The sequence below is a fragment of the Haliotis rubra genome, unplaced genomic scaffold (genome assembly GCF_003918875.1).
Source record: "Haliotis rubra isolate DU_JTF1 unplaced genomic scaffold, ASM391887v1 Scf293, whole genome shotgun sequence".
NCBI classification, from domain to species: Eukaryota; Metazoa; Mollusca; class Gastropoda; order Lepetellida; family Haliotidae; genus Haliotis; species Haliotis rubra.
Window position 1 is genome coordinate 327550 of NW_025766961.1, and position 17591 is coordinate 345140.

At 38.1% G+C, this 17591-nt stretch overlaps 1 protein-coding gene across 6 annotated transcripts; it reads right to left on the minus strand.

Annotated features, from left to right (window-relative positions):
* Window positions 1–1511: 1511 nt before the first annotated feature.
* LOC124282120 (luc7-like protein 3) lies at window positions 1512–17376 on the minus strand. 6 transcript variants are annotated; one of them, XR_006900062.1, is made up of 12 exons: window positions 17228–17376; window positions 15998–16064; window positions 15430–15469; window positions 13283–13421; window positions 12889–12966; window positions 11234–11329; window positions 7109–7279; window positions 6605–6867; window positions 6179–6467; window positions 3628–3866; window positions 1957–2059; window positions 1512–1839 (listed from the first exon to the last, which is right to left on the minus strand). XR_006900062.1 is itself a non-coding variant. In XM_046718089.1 (10 exons), the coding sequence occupies exons 1-10, from the start codon at window positions 17333–17335 to the stop codon at window positions 3789–3791; spliced, it is 1311 nt and encodes a 436-aa protein (XP_046574045.1). In that variant the 5' UTR covers window positions 17336–17376; the 3' UTR covers window positions 1512–3788. The 6 variants fall into 6 exon arrangements, 2 of the variants coding, with proteins under 2 accessions (XP_046574045.1, XP_046574044.1); XR_006900059.1 differs by lacking the exon at window positions 1957–2059; XR_006900060.1 differs by having other exon boundaries at window positions 1512–2059.
* Between the last annotated feature and the right edge of the window lie 215 nt (window positions 17377–17591).

Sequence of the window (17591 nt, forward strand, 5' to 3'; positions counted from 1 at the left end):
AATTAGTTAAAATAAGTATCAGGTGTTCAGGTAGTTATTTTCATATAATACTGAGGGAGTTGTATTGGACTCTGCTTTGATCAGTGGTCAAGTTGTCATGTTATCTAAATGTTTCAGGAATGCCCTTAGTTATGCAGGTCTAAGACATTAACCAATTTACTCAAATCCATGAGCAACAGTATATGGTGCAGACAAACCCAGACATTAAATCAGGCACACTGGAATTTGAACCTACAATGTGGCCAGTTTCTGGCCAGCCCAGGGGACAGAACTCTGCACAGTGAATTGTGGCATCCCAGTCCACCTATGCCCTCATGCAATATGTAACCTGGCTTGGGAGATTCACTTCCACTGTCAGCCTCTTGTTCATGTTGTCCAGGATCCATCATTAAGACAACTCTGATGTAATCCTTCTGTATCAGGTGCAAAACCTCATACATTTGGTTTGTATGACTACCGACCCATGAAGATCAGGGTTAGAACTGATCTTCAGTAACCCATGCTTGTCGTAAGAGGCGACTAACAGGATTGGGTGGTCAGACTCGCTCACTTGGTTGACATGTCATTGTATCCCAATTGTGTAGATCGATGCTCATGCTGTTGATCACTGGATTGTCTGGTCCAGATTCAATTATTTACAGACCGCCGCCATATAGCTTGAATATTGCTGAGTGCGGTGTAAAACTCAACTCACTCACTTGTATGACTATCAAAAGTATTGATCAGAATGGCTTCCATCTGCATCTACTGACAAACAAATAGAAGTTACAGCAGTGCAGAGAACGTGTTTACGAGAAGTAGGCAGCGCATGGCAATGAGCAGACCCATTTGGTTTGTGAAAGGTAGAGCAGATGTAGACTTGTGCATGTGCATTGCACAATGATTTCACGAGTAGCTGCACACGCCTTGCTGACAAGACTCTCACGTCAGTGTAGCAAGTCACACTACACTTAAACGTGGACAACCTGGGGCTCCTTCGCTAACAATGGCAAGCGCCAGTGGGCTGCACTCATACATGCTACTACAGGAAAATTGTCAGGTCGGTGCTCAACTTATCCTTGTTTGCCAGTAGATTGTTTCATCTGAAGAGATGATTTTTAAGGGTAGAAGTGTGCCAAGTCTTAAGAGCTGACAAAAATGATTAGGTAAATGAGTTTGGTTTCATACTAATTTGAACTGTATTTCTGTTTTATCATGAGCTATCTGCTTCATGTGGGGGGAAATCCTGAAGTAATGCAGTTCCTGCCTATTCAAAGGAAGAAGCAGTTAAAAACATTTGCTCATGTGACCTGGCTGCTTCTGTCAGATGACATGGATTGGTTTATTTGATCCATAATTGATTACAGAGAACACCTGGGCAAAGCTCTTATACTGCCAAAAACATTCTTTCAAAAACTACTGTATCCAAGCATGAACAGGTGCACCTTGCACAAGAATCCAAAACCGTTTCTGATCCCCATTATGTCAGTCACAATGACAAACATGTCCAGAGAAAACAAACCACTCATACGTCATACTTCAGCAAATTTATTTATGGACAGCAAACAATATATCCTTTATGCAGTAGCCTGATCCAGAACCTGCAATGGTGGGCTTTAAGTTTAAAAACTTACAAAATGTACAAGAAATGAATCTCTACAGTGGAAAAAAATGGCAATAAAATGAATTATGGAGACGAGGACAATCTACTTATCGACAGAAAAGATCTAACCTTTGAAATCCCAATTACATATAATCCAAATTTAAGTTGTAAACAGATGTAACCAGTACAATCTTTCTGTTTTCGGTTGTTCCGCAATTCTGGAAATACTTTGTCCTCCGCAGGCACCTTGGAGCAAGCTGCAAAGACAACCAGACAAAACAACAAAATGAAAACCGGTTCACAACTGTTTGTGGGTTTACTACTGCCTAAATAACAGCTTGTGATAGAGTACAATCAGTGTAGATACGACCCACCTCTCTGAACGTAATAAGACGAGAGATGAAAGCGCAGCTCCGATGTCCCATGGCTATTCTCATGGAGGATGAGCACAGACTCTCCTCATTTCTCCCATCTTGGCTTGAGTGCAACAGAAACCTTATATTTAAACCAGTCACACATTACTTGGTATTTTAGGCTCCCTTATGTCAACCTAGCCACATATTGCTGTAGAATTTTGAATTCCTAAATTTGAAATGGATCAAGGGTACTATGATAAATTATCATTTTAAGCCTATTTTTAATGGGCCAAATACATAATATTCTTAGAACAGAGATCTGTGAAGGCAAAACATGTTTTGAGTCTTAAGGTAAGAAATAATACATTACTTTAATTACTTCACTGCCAAAAGGAAAAAAATACTGTAGAATAAACATTAAATTTTATTCTAATTAGAAACCTTTTTCTGTAGTTTAGCATGATTGTGATTTATTGCAAAAAATATAAATATTGGCACTGCACAGAAAACTGTTTGCTTGCTTTCTCGACCTCCATATTATGAAATGACCCCTTCCCGGAGTGAAACATTGATAGCAGTGACTACAAAATGTGGAATGCATTACCCAATACTTCAACTCAAAACAGGAACATGCATTGACATTATTGCCTATGATAACAACTTTGCTTTTTTTCAAATTTAGCTCTGAGAACCACCACAAAGTGTCACAAGTTGTTATCAAAGGCAAATTGCTCTAAATATTGATCTGTCACCACATGAAATACCTGGTGAGATATAACTTTGTTATTCCGTAATTGTGAAATGAACAGCGGTGATGTGGTTCCTTCATCTGACAGGCTCTCGCTACATCGTCTTATGCTAGTGGCATCACTTGGGGCGAGAGAGGCATTAACACTACATAGTTGATGCTACAAGAGTAGCAGGTGCTCCATCTTAGGTGTTCCATTAAAGCAAACTTTGTCTACTTCATGCGAATTACATTTCAAAATACTTCAACAACTTACATTATTAGAAATAAAATTTAATTGATAAAAAAAAGTCTTTCCAATTTAGAATATTTTTAATAACTGAAGAGATTGTGAGTTTTATTTTCATAAAAAATATTGGATTTCAAAGAAATCAACATCAAATATTTTCTGGTTGATGAAAAGAATGGTTGGAAGAAAAGCAGGATATTATGTATACCATTGCCCTACAAACATAGTCAAAATTTATTAAATAACAGAGATACCTGCTTTATGCCATCCAACCACTACCATTACTGGAAGGAAGAAAAAATAGGAAATATTTCATACAAACCAGAAAATATCTTTTGTGTTTTACATTCACAAGCTCTCCGTCTTATTCTTGAGGTAAAATCTTATGTTAGCAGCCTCACACATTCGATATGCATATTCAAACTAGATAATGTAAGAAATAAATAATACAGTTTCTGAAGTGAAGGCATATGCACACAAGATATCACCTCAAATGAAACCTGCTAAAATGACCATCTTCAGTATTTTCCCAAATGACAGAATATCAAATAGTTCCATACTAATGAATCAAAAGATCCTCTTTAACAGTACAAATTTCAGCAGGCTCCATAGAAGGAGAGGTTATGTTAAATGTTCACTCACCTGTTGAGCTGGAAAGTGAAAGGCGTTTACACTAACAGCAGCAAGGTGTGCCGTCATTGTTTTCACTTACCTGTAATGTCTTCAAGGTACCTCAAGCATCATATTTTGAGTCACCTTCTGATTCATTGGCTGCTGGTGCTTTTGTCTCCTGCTCCATGTGCATCTCCTCTGTCTTGTCATTTTCACTCGGTGTTTTGGTTTCACTGATCTTGGTGTTAGTGTCTTTTTCGATTACCTTCTCCCCCACTTCCTCCTTGTCTTTCTCTGTGGACTGCCTCCCGTTGTAATCCTTCTCTTCACTCTTCTTCCCTGGGGGAAAGAGATAAGGGTAATCGGTCAGCCAACTCATAAGACTGGGGTGCATGAGTAACTGTTAACTGTCAAGCCATATCAAGCAGGAAGAAATGAAGACTGGTCCACACAAGCCAGTGAGAGAAAGTCCCAGTTTGCCATTTAGTTATGCCTACTGGGACTTGTAACACAAAAATACTGGCATCTAGGTATATATACTGTCTCTGACATTGTCTACCTTGATGCCAGTTTGTTTTTTGTCGTTACAAGCCTGTGGTTACGCCAGTAAAAATGTTTCAGAGTTATCAGTGGTGTAAAAAAGCTTTTAAAAAGTACTGTTAGCTGTGTGGGTTTCCGCTCACATTTTCTTAAAAAAATGTGAAATGTGGACAAGGATGGGCAATAACATTGATATAGGTGCAATTAGTTCCAGTTGAAAGTCTGCACATGTAAAGATAAATCCTACAGACAACTTGAGTCATAACCAACCACACACCTTGTATCATTGAGTAATAGACACTGTAACACTAAGTGGATTAAACTGGCTCTCATTTGTTGGTACAATCTGGCTCTGATGTTTTATGGATGTAAATACTTAGTGAAAAATTTATGACAAGTTATAATTTGGGGGACGACAAAGTGGAATAATTTTAGGCTAACTGCAACTACATTACAGTACAACCAGAAATTATTGAGAATTTAAAGATTGTATTTTATTTTTTTTCACTCATTACTCACATATTAAATGTGAATATTAGCAGAACATAACTCCAGATTCAAAGACAGGTGAACAGTTAGTATTTTGTCAAGTCACCATGGGCAGCAATGCAGGCTTCAATGTGGCAGGGCATACTACTGATCAAAGAAGTTAGAAAGTCGTGGTCCATGCTGTCCCAATATCAGACCACCTCTTCTTTCATTTCAGCAATATTTGTCAGATTTTTCTTATTGACCCTTTCTTTCATAAGTCCCCAAACATTTTCTATTGGATTAAGGTCAGGGCTATAGCTTGGCCAATCTAATAATGTCATATTTTGGGTCCGAAACCAGGCCTGTGAATGCTTTGAACGATGTTTTGGGTCGTTGGCCTGCTGGAAAATCCAAAAATGTCCATAGAACACGTGAGCAGATGGAAGTAAATGTCTCTTGAGAATATCTGTGTTCTGCTCACTGTTCATATTCCCTTCAAATACACAGAGGGGCGTTGCCCCTAACACACATATGCCACCCCACACGTTAAATTTCGGACAGTACTTTGGGCACAGTTTTTCAGTTTGTTTGGTCCAGAATTTCAGTGTATTAGGAAACAGCCACACAGAACTTTATTCTGAGAAAATCACATTGTCCCAGTTAAAATTTCTATGCTGTAAGCACCAGTTCGCTCCTTTTGTTCAGGTTTAATGATTGGTGATGGAATTCCTCGACTTTTCTGCCAACCCATTGCATGCAGCTCAGTTCTAATTGTCTCCTTACAGACAGCCACAGTTCCTCTATCAATAATATCCAGCCTTAAGTTTTCTAAACTCCTTCGTTTGTTTTTAGAAACAAGAATACCAAGCAGCCTCCCGTCACCGACAGTCAATTTTCTGGGCCTACCTGCACCTCCCTGGTGCTCAATGCCATATCCATTTGCAATATTTTTCAAAACACGATAAACAGTGGACAAAGGGATGCCTGTTCTACTTGAAATCTCTTTAGCTGATCTGATGTCCTTGTTATAATACTCTAAAATCAACTTCCCCTTCTCTAAATCATCCATACTGAGGATCATTGAAAATGTCGTCTGCTAGCAAGTGAACAAAGGGGGATAACTCTTCACAAACTAATGAAAAAGGATTAACAGAGTTGTCTCTCTTGAATGAAACCAAGCACTTGATAGCTGGTCAAGGTTGTTTATACTAGAAATCCAATTAAACATATTCCTAAAATTCTCAATAATTTCTGGTCATACTATATCGCTTAGGTCACAACAACTTGATCCCTTAAACATGTAACAAAACTTAGGTTCAACTTTACCTGGAATCTCCAGAGGGAGACCCAACATGTGATATTTCAAATTCCAATATAGAGGAGAAAGGTGAAAGATTTGCAAAGGAGTCAAAATATACAAATATTTCAATTTGTGAAACATGATCTGACTTTAGCCAAGGCATCTATTCTGTCATTCAGAGACAAATCTTTATTGTGCACTTTTTATATTCAGGATATATTTCTTTTCCCCTTGTGCTGATCATATGTGATTCTACGTGAAATAAAGTTACACAAGGAAACCACTAGTGTACTTCAGAAAAAATACTCATTTACCGAAGTACAGGAGGTAGTACTCCTACCTTTTTCTCTACTCTTACGGTTTTTGTCTCGGCTTCTTGAGCGTTTCCTTGAGCTCTTGTCTCTACTGCGAGAACGTCTATCTCTACTTCGTGACCGTCGACTTTTTCCTCTGCTACGTGACCTTCGATCCCTGCTACGTGATCTGCGTCCTCTACTCCTTGATCTTCGATCTCTGCTTCTTGACCTGCGACCTCTACTTCTTGATCTTGACCGGTGCCGGCTAGACTTATGACGGTCTCGACTTCGAGACCTGTACGATGTCGGCTACGACTGCGAGATCTTCGTTTTCTGAAAGAGTAAAGAACATTTGTTCTGAATTTAGCAGTCATTTCAAATTATTAAGAATAAATAAAACAATAAAGCAAGTGAATTACAAGTTCATCAACTTCCCATGTTATGTTTACCAACACTTGTAGAGTGTTTACCTGTCTCGACTTGAGCTTCTCCTTCGGTCACGGCTACGTGATCTCCTGTCTCTACTTCGTGATCGTCTACTACGAGATCTGCTACGTTTCCTCCTTTTTTCTCGTTCCTTTTCCCTCTCCCTCTTTTTTTCATCTTCTTTCTCTTTTTCTTTCTTACGTCTATCTTCTCTTTCTTTTTCCCTCTCTTTTTCTCTTTCTTCTCGTTCCTGTGCCAGTTTAGCTTCTTTGGCTTCTCTTTCATCCACGTCTGCTTGTATTTTTTTCTGAAAGTGAAATATCTCCATATTGAATATCCAACATGCTACAACTGAACAAAGCTCAAAATACAAAGGGCATTATTTATAATATGGGGATGCCAGGTACAGAAGCATTATATTAATATTACATTTATTCTGATTTCATTTACACCAGACAGAAAACTTCTCAGAACAAGTCTTTGAAATTTTGTGAGAAAAAAAAAAAGAAGAAGGAAAGAACCGAAAGACAATGTCTGCCAAAGCATACCTGTTTGTGTTCTTCTAAAAAGGCACGGATTCTGGCATACCCCATATGTTGTTTCCCCATTAAGTGTTCATCGATGCGCTGCTGGGCATCCCCAACAACTAACAAAGCAGAGCAACATCCACACACTTCCAGGGTCTTCTCAGGATCAGTGTAATACGCACCCGTCTCGTTCTACAAGATGAAAGGACACACAATTAGGCCCTGTCTGGCTCTTCCCTTACCTTAATCTTGTCAACCGTGGCTCGGACCTGTGCGTATCCTGCGTGCTGCTTCCCCAGCAGATGTTCATCCAGGCGCTGTGGCATGTCGCCCACAATGAGGAATGCCCCACATGTGTCACACACCTCCATCTGTTTGAGCTGAGGCAGCTCTGCATTAGGATTCTGTGAAAATACAACACCCTTGTCTCAAGAAGCTCTTTTCAAAAGGATGGAGCATTTGTGCTGTGGAGCCATCATCAGTGCTGTCTTGGTGAAAAACACTTCTTTTTCTCTAAATTCAATTTCCTTCAAATTCTACCTGTTTTTTTCCCCCGAAATCATGCAACTTTCTGTAAGGCAAAGAACAAGCAAAAACACAAAAACCTCCCAGAACCAAGAATATCCACAAAGTCAAAGAAGCTACACTGCATTACCACTGGCCAAGATCTTATGCTTTTCAATATGTGTGTACGTGTCCTACATTTGTAGGGAAATGCATTGAAGTATAGACCTACAGTAAATTGCATCATTTACCTACCATGGTTTTGTTTTCACTACACTCTTCCATCAATCATGATATATGTGCAAAATACCAAGGCAAAAAGAAAGTCTGTATTAAAGTGACCAATATTATCTACACTTATTTCTAAAGACTTTAGTTCCTGAAACAAACTGAACATAATCATTGACAGCTGAAAGGTTCATCCTGTTGCTTTCAACATCCTACAAGTAAGGTGGCAAGACCAAATAAAACATTGGTTGATGAGCATTACTAATAACAATCCTCTGACAGCATCAGTCAAGAATGCAACTATCATCTAAACAGGAGTATGCACTTACTTTCAATATAGTTTTAGTAAATCCTCTGACAAAAGTCAGTCTCTGATGCGCATTTGAAACTACTCAATTCTAATCTTAATCAAGGCTCAGTAAGCAAAGGATATAGATATCTACTGTCAATCTAACATTTCACAGGGAAGCAGTTACAGAATTCACAGGTTGATACCTGACAAATCAACTGACATCAATTTTGTGTGTTAGCATGAACATCAAGCAGTCCCTCCAACAACCCAAGTGTTAATAATGCTTAACATTTTAACTTGAGGGAAATACTATATAAAACAAGAAGACAAAGTCATCAATCGTAATGGTAATATACTCTTCATGAATACATTTTACCAAGTCCATCTGATAGAGTGATGCATTAGTTTCTTGAATACCCACAAAGTGGAAGGAGAGTGGAAGTGGCACCAGTTTACAACCAGACCTATCTATGTGCCAAGTTTGGTGAAGAAGTAATAAACGGTTTCAATGTTCTGCTCCGGAAAAGAGCACTATCACAAATTTCAGTCAAAGTAAAAAATGTTGCAATGGAAATGAAACAATTATCTCATTCAGAAATCCCAAACTATCCCAAAACAGTTCACCCCCAGGCCCATCGAGGTGCCAATTTTTTGGGGAAAAAACACTAGTTCTAAAGTTCTGCACCAGAAAGAGCATTACCACGAATTTCAATCTTAGTCAAACTTTTTACCATGGAAATGCAAAAATATCATATTTCAGAAAGTCAACACTACAAAAAGGCACCAGTTTACAACCAGACCTATCTATGTGCCAAGTTTGGTGAAGAACTGATAAACAGTTTCAATGTTCTGCTCTGGAAAAGAGCACCAACACCAATTTCAGTCAAAGTCAAACTTGTTGCCATGGAAACACAAAAAATATTTTGTTCAGAAATCCCAAACAACCAAAAGGCACCAGTTCACCACCAGACCTATCTATGTGCCTAGTTTGGAGAAGAAATATTGAACGTTTTTGGTGTTCTGCTCCGGAAAAGACAAATTTACATGGACGGTGTCCATTTTAATACCTACACAAAGTGTGTTGCGGGGGATAAAACATGTTGGAGGGTACCTTATGGCTTGCAGGGGCATCATCATGATCATGATGAATCAAAGGCAAACTGAGCCACAGTATTTACTGACTCCATACCTGTATGTCACAGCACATCAAGATATCTTCTTGTTTGCTGTTTATTGCCATACTCAAAAATATTCCTGCAACATCACAGTTGTCTTCAACTAAACAAGTCTGGATCAGACAATCCAGTGATTGGCATAATAAGTAATGATGAACATCATCAGGTCAAGATGACACACAATCAACCAAGTGTCCAGACCTGATTAACTGATCCATTTGGTCATAACTTATGGTCAGCATGGTTTTAACCTGGAATCCTAACTCTGTGTGTTGGGTTTAACTTTAATGTTGCTTTACACAGTATTTAAACTTATATCGCAGTGTGTCAACTTAATGTGGGAGGAAATCCTGAAAATGGTCTCAGACATTAACCACTTTAATGAAATCCACATTTAAACCCCATATTCATAGGTTTCAAGGCTTCTAGGTCTGCCAAGCAATAAGAAGTACCCATGCATCATCATAAATTACATAAATCATACTGGTGTTATGTGAAGTCAGCTATCAACACCAACCGATAGTAGGGCTGCGCAATATAACCGGTTTACTGGTTTCTACCGGTTCAGACATGAAAACGATACGTATTGCAATACGCTGATCAAAACCAGCATTGTTACATGCATTCGTAACACTCGGAAATCTTCAGATATTTCCTTATTTCTTTTGTGCCAAATATTATTTACATTTTTATTTTGTCTTTTTTAATATTTTTTATTAAAGCTTAATCAAGCATAGTGCTTTTGTTGCGTTTTTACTGTATAAATCAAGAATTAACTCGATCATAAGTAGTGGGGCTTTTTTAAAAATAACTTCTTGCAATATATTGCAATACATATCGCAACATGAAAATTCTCCGCAATACCCACCCCTAACCGATAGTTATATGTCCTTAGAGAACACCATTCCTTGATATAACAAGCAGGGGTGGAAATAACCCATTGCCCGCGTCCGAGTCCAGTGTTATTTCTGTTGGGCAAGCAAATTTGTATATCACCGGTGTCCAGTTGACTTTCCAACGTTAATTATGTTGGGTTTTTTTAAAAATCAACAAGAAAATGGCCGGTATAGTGGAAAAATTATCAGGGCAAGTGATTTTACATGTGCCACTGTACCTGAGTACACTAGCAATCCACCCCTGACAAGGAAAATATACAGACTTTGGACACAAACAGCATGCTTTTAAAACTAAATCAATGTCCAATATTAAAGTGGATCATGGTGGTTTGGGTGTTTTCTCATCAAGTGTGTGAATGTAAGTAATCCATTAATATCTCATAGTCACTATTAGGTTAGGCCAAAGACCTGTTGACTTTCATGCTCAATTTCCAATGCTGAAAATAATCAACAGGTTTATAATTGCTAAATAGATTCAAACAAATTGAATCCCAAGATAGTGAATTAAAGTGTAGATATTTTTATGAAACACGCACAATGTGGATCTAATCACTAATTACTTAAATTAGTTAAAAAGAGTGAAATTACAGAGAGAGAAATTCTTACATATTTGAAATTAAAAAATCAAACTTTGATATTGATAACAAAACCATGTTTCACTGGATTGATATGATTCACAACATGCTTGATTCATGATACATGGGTCCTGTTTTTGATCTCACACATATTATACTAATAATATTACACAATATTCTACTTTTCATACAACAGGAAAACATTTAGCTCTGAACATGCTGTAACATCTACTGCCAAACATTTATTGTTTAAAATCAACAATACATCAGAATCAGTAGTACAGATAATAGAATATAGACAAATTGCTGTCAATTGCAAACCATAAGACTATCCTATGACTATATCATGTACATAAATGACATTTGTGGAATTATATGATTTCCATTGTGCATTATACTCAACCTATGTGCTGAAAGTCACGCAGGTAAAGGAAATGGTTAATAGGTTAGTAGTAGGGCTAAAGCAAAGTACTCACATTTTCTAACTGTCTTCTTTCTTCTCTGAGCTGATCACAGAGTTTCATCACCCCTTGTGCCTCTTCCACCTTCCCCTCACAGCCCAGCTGTTCAGCCTGGAATACCACACTTTGTTACTTCCACACAAAAAGTGAATGAATGAGTGACTTTACATTGCTTTTATCAGTATCAAAGCAATATCATGGGGGGGGAGAGAAGAAGCACCAGAAATGGGCTTCACACATTGTTGTGGGCAACTGAACCCAGGCCTTCTGTGTGACGAGTGAACGCATTAAACACACAGCTACCCCACCACACAGACAAAAAGGAACTGACTTAATCTGTTCATCTTCATCCTACAAATGAGCAGTGTATGAAATAAGGCCCATCCGCCCGCCCGATATGGGCTAGATTTCTGCCGGACGGTTTAATTTTACAGCTAGCCAGCCCGATGGACGGGTGAAACAAATATTCGATAACATGCCCACTGGCACTGACTGGTTATATCTCTTCTGGGCTGGTAAGATTTTGAAGTTACCAGCCCAGATGTCTGGCTGGGATCTTGGCTTATTTCATACACTGAAATTAGTCTCAGATAAATACCACTGACCCATTTGCTGACCACAGCATCATTTGGGAAGTCAAGTCAAATATCTCCACAGAATTTCTTATGAATAATAATAACATAAACAAGCAATCAAAATCACTCTCCCAGGTAAGTTAGGAATAGATGACAGATGGTGATCCTTCATATATTTCAAGTAAAAGTGTCCGAAAGTGATTAATTCTGAAGAACGTTTTAGCTGGTAGAGACACTGTCTGAAGTTCTCGGAATAAGACCTAGGATGAGGACCTCACGGTATCAAGCCTTCTTTGTTGTATTTGAGACATAATGAAGCAAAATAAACACAGTGCTAGTGATTATCTTGTGTCAATAATGAAAGAAGAGTGTTATCTAATCTGTCATCACATTCTGGGATATTGCTTCTATGGGAGATATTAGCGGACATGTTACAATCAAATGACAATCCCCCTGCCTCTGAAGTTGGTTAGATGTTCTTTTCACACACAGAACACTGGTTATTACCTTGACCGCGGTTTAAAAACTCAAAAATTTGGAAGAATGATTTGGATGATAAACAGAATATTCCCTTTGTGTCTTTTATCAATTTGTGATGACAGATTTGATTTCAAAATATACTCAGTGGAGATTCTGAGCTTGTCTTTCCACAGCTTATTTTAGCACTGTCATGTGACCCAAGACACAACTATAATATCTAAACTACAATAATGAAATGGTACTTGTTATTTATCTTAACAGAATGGAGACAAATATAAAACACTGGGAAAGCAAAGATGAAGGGAAAATATTTTACAGTTCCCAAGTTAAATCAATCACATGAATCTCTTTTGTGATGGGGTAAACATATGGAATGTTGCCAATCTTGGGACTTGATGTATTTGGTCACAGTATCTTGATGAAAGGATCACCATATGAGTCAGTTTTATACAAAAGAGGTATGGCAAGGGTCCATGATTTTCCTTCCTGGATTTCAGTGGTTACTTTCGATCACACAGCTACCTCAAAACCCAGCATCTTTGAGGGTGTCAGTGGGATATTTATTGCATAATAAATAGATGTTCAACACTTTCACCACAAAAATTATGTACCTACCTGATTGACAAGTTCATTAATTTTCTCTGTAAGCATCGTTATTTTTTCTTCTTTCTGAGAAGGCAAGTTACCATTAAGCTGAAAAATAAAAAACAACAACACATAAGCCTCTTTATTCTAAGAAATTACCGGTACATCAAGAATAACATGTTTTCCCACTTCAATCTTTATGGTTGTCAATACCATAGAAGGCCATTCAAACTGTATGTTAGATTATTTACTTAATACTCTTAACCGAACAACAAATATATGACATGGATACAGAGTGAGTTGATGTTTTGTGACATACGTTCTTGATATATCATAATGGCCTTAAATGGTTGATAGTATGACCAACATACATGCAGTCATAAGTAACGATTAGTCACGTCACACACTAATCAGGAATACTTACAGATCCCTGTGTGCTGTTCAATGCAAGACGCATATGTCCTCTGCGTATTCGCTTCTCCACATCAGATATGAGACCTTGTAAGAACCGCATGAAATCATCCTCATAACCCATCCTCTCAAACCGTGAACTCTTCACATATCTGGAAGGATTAATAATGCATCTGGTAAACCCAATATCACAATCTAATCATACATCTATTTTCATTTACAAAGTTTGTTTTTTCACCTCTGATGATATGACAGTGTTAACCGGGCACTATACACAAAATAGTTGATCTGCTTTCTTTCTGTGTTTGTTGATGGTATGAACTACACAGTACAAAGATAAATAGTATAATTTGTAAAGTTCAGCAACTATGACAACATATACTGAACAGCAAAAGAAACGCAAGTTTAGAAAAAATGGAATCTCATGAAGGTAAGCGTTCATGTTTATGGAACGTTCATGGTAAAGTGACGTAATGATCCCAGCTGAGATGATGTCATGCAATTTGACGTCCATACGAAACATTCGCACAAAACACACCAACAGTGCAGCAAAACCATAATTTTAGCACGTGCATCGACGGTTATGGATGAAAAGCATGCATTTCACTCTGAGGTATCCTTTATAAAGGTTTGTGTCAAAAAACAGTTCAGTATTGACGCTAGGAGGTGTACACGCCAAACAAACGATGCCTAGACTAACGACTGAGCAGAGGGGAATGGCCATTGGACAGTTACACGGATATAGCACTGCAACCACTGTAGCTAGACAATTGGGCTGTCATCTTACCACCATTACACGACTTCCTCAACGTCATCAGCAAAGCGGGTTGCTGCTGATCGTCCCCGTATCGGACGGCAACGAGTGACAACTCATGCGCAAGATCGGTTCATCCGGGTCACTCATCTAAGGAACCGAACTGAAGCAGCAACAGTAACAGCAGCCTTAGTTCTTGGGTCAAGGGGAGCAGTGCCAAGCGATGCGATTAGGCGTTGTCTTCGGGCTGCTGGAATCCACTACCGAAGGCCATATGTGGGGCCAATTTTGGCACGTCAACAACGCCAGCGACGTTTGCAGCCCTCACACAGCAAGGGTGTTGATGGATTATCTGGCTCAGAACAACATTAACGTCTCTTTCCCAGGATATGGGTCCCATTGAACATTCTGGGACGAAATTGGACGGAGGATTGCTGCAGGTAGACAGCCACTCACACTTGCACAATTGGATTAGAGATTGGTGTTTGAGCGGAACCAGTTGCATCAGGCATTCTTTCAGACTCTAGTGAACTCAATGAGGCCACGTTGCACGGCCTGTGTGCAAGCTCAAGGTGGCTATACGTGCTACTAAAGAGACTTTTAGTCACTTTTCGCGTTCAGGGGTATCTCCATTTGACGGACTGTGATCAATTTGAACTTATTGCAATTCAATGACAACAGCAACTTTTAGCTGTTACATTGACAGTGTTTTCTATAGAATAAATGATTAGATATAATTTGGGTTGTCTTCTATTCAAAAACTTGACAAAAAGCCAGACTTGCGTTTCTTTGGCTGTTCAGTATACTATCAAAGAGACTCCTCAGAAGTTATAATATTTCCATATATTCAGCATGGAAAGTATTAATTGTAAAAACATACTAAAGCGTCTGCATGAAAACTCAAAACAATGCAGTTGGTTGATCAGCACTTATCTTCCTTACACTGTGCGTTTACTTGATACATAATGTGCCATATAGAACTGTAGATAACCGTATATAACAGAAAATTGAAATGTATGCATGTTTTGTTTCAGTTAAAAGTCATATTTGTTATAGCTGGACAATCACATGTCAACAAACTGTTTTGACAATGGAAATAGTAAGCCCACCAGAAACCACAGCGGTGACAGGTCAAATTGTTCCATGCATAAAAGTGTCCGGCAATACACCAAAGAGCTGCTGCATAACTTTAGTTTATGACTATGAGTATCATTACTTTACATTTATACAGCAAAACCTACAAATAAAATAACACAAAGGTGGAACAATGTTTTTTGTAACATTTTTACTCTTGTGATATCTTCACTGATAAAGGCATTTTCTATTGTTCGTTCACAAGAGATAAGATGGCATTTAAATATGTATAATTATACACATTTGGCTAGGTAGCCTTTTACATGACTTACTCTTTGCGCAAAAGATCATCATGAATCTTATCACAGGGACCTGAAACACAGACAACAAAAATAAGAATAGGCTCACAGCAAAACCCCAACTTTTAAATAACTTCATCTATTCATGACTTCTTTGAGAGGCATTTAGAAGTTGAAGCAGTGAGGAAGGATGACAATATATGGATGAACAACTTCTGTATTGCTGTGAGAGCGACGTTTTGGTGTAGGTTCAAACACTGTTGTCAAGCAAGTGATCAATATATGGATGAACAACTTCTGTATTGCTGTGAGAGCGACGTTTTGGTGTAGGTTCAAACGCTGTTGTCAAGCAAGTGATCAATATATGGATGAACAACTTCTGTATTGCTGTGAGAGCGACGTTTTGGTGTAGGTTCAAACGCTGTTGTCAAGCAAGTGATCAATATATGGATGAACAACTTCTGTATTGCTGTGAGAGCGACATTTTGGAGCAGGTTCAAACACTGTTGTCAAGCAAGTGATCAAATTGATCAATGTTATCCTTCCTCATCTCTTACCAGTTTTAGCTAACACAAAAATATGTTTTACATAAAATACATACCCAAATCTGCGCGGGTGTTGACAAACAGCTCATGTGGGCAAAATCCACACAAAAAATACTTGCATACCTGTGAAATAGAAACATGTCATATGACAGAAAAAGTGTTATTTCTACTGGTTTCTTATCTTCATAATAACATCAATATTCACCTTACTACCCATAATTCTTGGACAACCCACAAAAAACATGAGTTCCAGTAACATGGTTCATAAGAATACCATTATCTTCTGAATTTCCTTTTAAGTTGTTCTAGTTTTCAAACTTATGTTAACAGATTTCTGTTATTAACTTGATTACAAATTAGCATGGGTTAAGCAATGTTACAAATAAACAGGCATCATTGTGTCTCTAACACACCAAAAATCTTAGTTTCTGGCCTTCTTATCTAATTTTGAACACAGAGTAACACACAGGTAAAAGTGTGCACTGAGAAACAGTTGTGTCCAAGAAGTTAACATCACATATAGGTGCAACAATGAAAGGTTTGGAGTCACAAAACAACGAATGGAGGAGACGTTTATTTTCAACCTAGGTAAAGGTACAAGCTGATGCTTTGATTCAAACAACTGACCACATAACAGCCCAATGAATTCACATAATTACATAGGTGTACTTATCATACAGATGAAACAAAAGGAAAATACATTACTTTACCATCCTAAAAACCTTTGTCACTGGTCACAAGTTCTTAATCTACTTCCATCATTTTCATATTTATGTTGTTGATGCTACGTCGGAGTACGCTTTTATCAATGTTGCCTAAAATGATACCATATATGCTACATTTGATATTTCTGTGGGTATAGAGAACACTTGTGTATAAATTGAGGTTACTGACAAGATATTCATTCACAACTTGAGACAAAACATGACTCGTATCTCTATTAAAATGAAAACATTGCATTATTGGATGGCCACACGCCATGTACACAAGCACGTGTTCTCCGAGTTTCGATCACTAAAACACGTTCGCCATGGCGACCCTTTTCGTTGATGGTAGCTTGAAACCGATACACTTTGTTCATTAGAAAACATGGTACAAATAGACGTATTTATTATCACCAATCATAACAACAAATGCACTTTATTTGACACATTTTTATTTCTGTTGCAGTAGTCAAGTCAGGTGATTGTGGTTGTTACGGCTCTCTCGCTTATTTTCGACATGCAACAACGCATTAGACAGATTACGAAATGTTTTCAAACATTTTTAAAAGTATTATATTATACCTCGGGATCACTCCAATGTGTCTCACTTCTCTGTTCTGACGGGGCGAGATTCCGATCTCGTCCCATCAATTCATCTAACAGGGCCGCAGCCGCGCCAGCCGCCATCATTGATATTTTCTACAGGATGAGGACAACCTGCAAAATATCCACGCGTTTCAACACTGAAAGTTCAGCTGTTTCATACTCTTCCAAGGGAAGTAACCGCTCAAATTGTTGAAAGTAGCTAATAATATTAATTTATTTCAAACTCGTAAAAACATATATTAGTACTATTTACATCTAAATATAAATTTCTAATTGTTGTAACATAAGTTTTTATTTAGAAATATGCAGAAATAATGTGTCGGGAAAGTGCGAGATTTCA

Excerpts from the sequence above, each read along its gene's own strand:
- LOC124282120 (XM_046718088.1), bottom strand. The coding sequence starts at position 17,335 with ATGATGGCGGCTGGCGCGGCTGCGGCCCTGTTAGATGAATTGATGGGA. Across the intron at positions 16,065-17,227 it reads CACATTGGAGTGATCCCGAG|GTATGCAAGTATTTTTTGTG; the intron begins GTATAATATAAT and ends TCTATTTCACAG. Across the intron at positions 12,967-13,282 it reads TGAACAGCACACAGGGATCT|CTTAATGGTAACTTGCCTTC; the intron begins GTAAGTATTCCT and ends TTTATTTTTCAG.